The following is a 4,498-nucleotide window of genomic DNA, read 5'->3' as shown; positions in this document are numbered from 1 at the left end:
ATGCCTAGTTAGGATTTTGAAAAATATTTTTACTTTTTATCTGATTTAATTTTTATGCTTCTATTCATTCAAATAATATAAATTAATAATCATTTTTTATAACATTTATATGGAACCGCCGCAAAAAAGTATTAATAAAATGAGTTCGAAATGTTACTAACACATTAAATGTCATCTCCAAATATACATTGTAAGCGTGCGTTCAGACATGCGGGAATCGTGCGTTTACGAATCGCGCGGTTTCAAACCGCAAAATTGTGATGCTATTCAGACACGCGCGGTTAGTATGCGATTTCGTGCGGGTAAAGCGTCAGTTTCAAAATGGAGGTCGACGAAGAAGTGTGTTTACTGTGGTTGCTCCTTAAAAAAAAGAAAAGAAAAAGGCGGTATTGGGTGCATCCAATATTACGTGACCGACTAGTACATGGTCAGTTCGTAACATTATATCCCAAATTAAGAATGTATGATAACAAATTTTTTGACTATTTGAGAATGTCAATAAAATCTTTTGATGAACTAATTAATATTATTTCATGCTCTGAAACGCATTTGAGGCCAAGCGTGTCACCGGAAGAGAAACTCGTAATAACTTTAAGGTAAGATTTATTTATTGTTCTTCAAAATCAGCATAAATATTTTCTATAACTGTAGAGGACTGAGAGCCAGAACTAAATTGCGATGGTGACGGTGACGGTGCCGGAACAGGAGGAGATGATCCAGATGTAGTAAAATATCCTTGCGGGCTTGTATACTGTTGTCCTTGCCAATACGTAGGTGTGATCTGCTGAGTATTGTAGCGAAGAGGGGGTGGTAAGCTTTGTCCTTTTTGTATCACTTGAAGTAATTCAATTTTGGTTGCTAAACGCCTATTTTCTGGTACTTTTCTGAGTTCTTTATATAACGACAAACAAAAGAGTTTGTCGTCATCTTGCTTGGTAATACTATTTTCTTGAAGTTCATTCTGAAAATGTTTTCGTGACTCGATACTTTTTTCTATTAAAACCGCTATTTTTTCTTCTGGCACTTGTGTTTTCTTACGTTTAGGGGGACGTATTTCAGTGGCTTCGGTTGCATTGGCGTTTAGTTCACTTGTCTCCTCACTTTGCCTTTCATTCTGTTCTTCAATATTAGTTGTAGTGTCTTTATTACTTACACTATTCTGCAGGAAAGATAATCTTGAAAAATACATATATCGGGCTCCTTTACGAGCACCTGAACCAGAAGGAGTTGTTTTTTCTTTTTTGTATTCTTTATTGTAGCAATCTCGTATATTTTTCCATTTTTTTTGGAGTTGTGTACCTAAAAATAATAACATTATTAATAATATTCTTGTTTCAGATATCTTGGTACGGGTTGTTCATTTGGAGAACTAAGCTACAATTACCGCCTAGGAAAATCGACGATTACTGGAATTGTCCGCGAAGTATGTAAATCATTGTGGAATAAGTTGGTAAACATAGTCATGCCCGAAGCGACTGAAGATATCTGGAAGACAATAGCACGAGACTTTGAGAGATATGCAAATTTTCCAAATTGCATTGGTGCTATAGACGGCAAGCATATCCGAGTTATAAAGCCTGTTGATTCGGGTTCTTTGTATCATAACTATAAACATTACTTTTCCATAGTGCTCTTAGCACTTTGCGACGCCAACTATTGCTTTACTTATGTTGATATTGGGGCTTATGGCAAAAGCAGTGATTCTGCTATATTTAAAAATTCGGTTTTTTATAAACGCCTGACAGAAAAATCATTAAACATACCAACACCTAAACCAATATCTAATGTAGACCTAACACCAATGCCTTATGTTATAGTTGGAGATGAAGCCTTCGGCTTAGCAGAAAATTTAATGCGCCCATATTCAGGCAAATGTTTACCATATGAAAAAAGGATTTTTAACTATAGGTTATCGAGAGCCCGACGTAATATTGAGTGCACTTTTGGTATTTTGGCGAACAAATGGCGCATCTTTCATAGGCCTATAAATGTAAACATAGATTTTGCCGAAGATATAATAAAAGCTTCTTGTGTTCTACATAACTATGTGCGGACTAGAGATGGTCTAAAATTTAAAGATACTTTATATAATGCACCCATGACTAATCTCAATACCTTGCATGCGGGAAGAGGGACACCGTCATCTTTGAATATCAGAGATAAATTCGCTCATTACTTTGTGAATGATGGGCGTGTTCCATGGCAAGACACAAAGATATAGCTGCAACTAACATACCGTACTTGTAATGTTTAGGTACATAACTAAATGTAAACAAACGAAATATGGTAATACCGTTGTGACCTTCATTTGAAAAATGCTCGAAATGTCTGCATAAAGCAGCCGAAGTTTGTTTATATTTATTTAAGTACCTAAAGTATACGGAGAGTATAATATACGCTTCATAACAATAATTATAACATAATTCTGTCAATTATTTTTTGGTGAATAAACCTACTTACTTAAAATATTCTTTTTTTCCACCGTGTCTTCGCAATTTCCAAATATCTCCACCAACTCTTGCCAAGCTCGGTTCTTGATAATTTTATTTGAGTAATCATCACACTGAATGTCCCATATTGCAGGTCTCTTCTCCACCTCATCAATAAATAGTTCAGTGTCGAAACGATCCATGGCGAACTCGCGAACAGTGACGTGCTCACCGCGCGGTATCCGCAACGCAACTGAACGCGAAGTAAAGACTCCATAGTAATAGAAACGCGCGGGAGCAGCGCGATTCTATTTTCTGGCGGTTGGGTTGCGGTAACCGCGCGGCTTGATTAACCGCGCGGTTATGTCTGAACGATTACTAACTAACTCATATAAATAAGACCCGCGCGATTTCCATGCGATTCTATAATCGCGCGGTTCCCGCCGTGTCTGAACGAGCGCTAAGAGTTGACTAAATAGGCTGAAATAGTTAAGTGTAATTATTTTGTAGGAAATATTTATTAAATTGTGGTACGGTAAGGTGGATAACAGAAGTTACTCTATGGTATCCGAAATAAAGTACAAGAAAGAGGAAGACCAATATGGGGAGACGATATTGTAAAGTATGCAGGTCTCTGGTGGCACAGAACTGCTTACTGCACGTATATAATGTATTTAAATAGATAAGGCATAACACGTTATTCTTTAAAGAAGCTTGGTTAATGACCCATAATTTTTTTCAATAAGTATAATGTGCAAAAGATAAAAATTCTTAGTTTGGGCTATCCTTAGGAGATGAACATGTACCACCGTGGATTAATTCTCGATCTCTTTAAGATTTGCAATTTCTTTGTACGTTTCTTGGGTTTTCGTATAATTTCTTGGGTCTATACTATAATATGCATATAAACCTTCTTCGGAAATCATTCTATCTATTGCTGAAAACTGTTTTAAAAATTCGCTGCGTAGTTTAAAATAACAAAGCGTACAAACGGCGGAAGATACTTATTTGCCGGTGCATTATGGTAACCTCTTTAAAATGTAGATAGTAAGAGTAGGAGATCCTTTATTTGAATATGAAGAAAATCTATTAAGTATTTAGGAATTCCGATACCGAAGAAGATGATTAGATTAGGATACAGGTTTGTAAGCAAAAGCCGTTCTGCTCTACTTGTCTTTGTCCAAGATTATATTCATTATAGTACCTAGCTAATGGTTGGTGAGTTTTCCATCCAAGATAAGGATGTACTTGCTTGTTTGGTGTATTGCGGAGGGCTCTGTTCCAATCTTAGAGGTAAAGAGTGCTTGTCAGATACAATTAATATTAAAAACGTGTGGTTTTTCATAATAGACGATAAATATGTATTTTACCGATAATAATAATCAACGGAATATTAGAACTTACTTATTTTTTGAGAGCGCGAAACTGATTTTTATTTAATCTCTGTCTGTCTGTCTATTTGTCCGGGCATCACGTGAAAACTACTGAACGGATTTATATAAAATTTCGTATAGTGGTAGCTGATATTCTTGGTCAACATATAGGATACTTTTAATCCCGATAAACTATAAGTTTCCTCCGGGAAATGGGATAAAAGTTTTTATCAATTTTACTTCATAGCTCCGATAAAATTGAACCGATTTGAATAATTCTTTTTTATTTGAAAGTGTCTACTAACAAGCATGCATTGTCTAATTTTAATGAAGATCTGATAACTATTGTCGGAGATAAAGGACATAAGTTTTCACAGATAACAGCAGCAATGCATGCGTATCATCTTACTAATATTATAAATGCGAATGTTTGTGAGGATGGATGTATGGAAGAATAGAGTTTGGGAATAAAACTAGACCTGGTAGATGGCGCTGCAATTAGTTTCAATATAGTTAATAATGTTAATAGATTCAAACCTGTAATTAATATCGTTTGGTACAGCCTGTGTTATTCTGATGTAAGAGCTAAACAACTATTCAGTTTTATCAATAAACATTCAGTAGTTTTTGCGTGAGACAATAATAAACATCCATACACCCATACATTTATACATCGTTACGAACTTTTAGAAACAT

General features: G+C 35.4%; 1 protein-coding gene across 1 annotated transcript; it reads left to right on the top strand.

Moving 5' to 3' along the window:
* Positions 1-321: 321 nt before the first annotated feature.
* LOC120630036 (protein ALP1-like) lies at positions 322-2,888 on the top strand. Its single transcript, XM_039899202.1, has 2 exons — positions 322-596; positions 1,339-2,888. Exons 1-2 carry the CDS (start codon positions 322-324, stop codon positions 2,219-2,221), a joined length of 1,158 nt encoding a protein of 385 aa, XP_039755136.1. The 3' UTR covers positions 2,222-2,888.
* The last annotated feature ends 1,610 nt before the right edge of the window (positions 2,889-4,498 follow it).

This window comes from Pararge aegeria, chromosome 1 (assembly GCF_905163445.1).
Source record: "Pararge aegeria chromosome 1, ilParAegt1.1, whole genome shotgun sequence".
Taxonomy (NCBI): Eukaryota; Metazoa; Arthropoda; class Insecta; order Lepidoptera; family Nymphalidae; genus Pararge; species Pararge aegeria.
The sequence above is the reverse complement of the archived record's forward strand: the minus strand, read 5'-3'. Positions and strand labels throughout refer to the sequence as shown.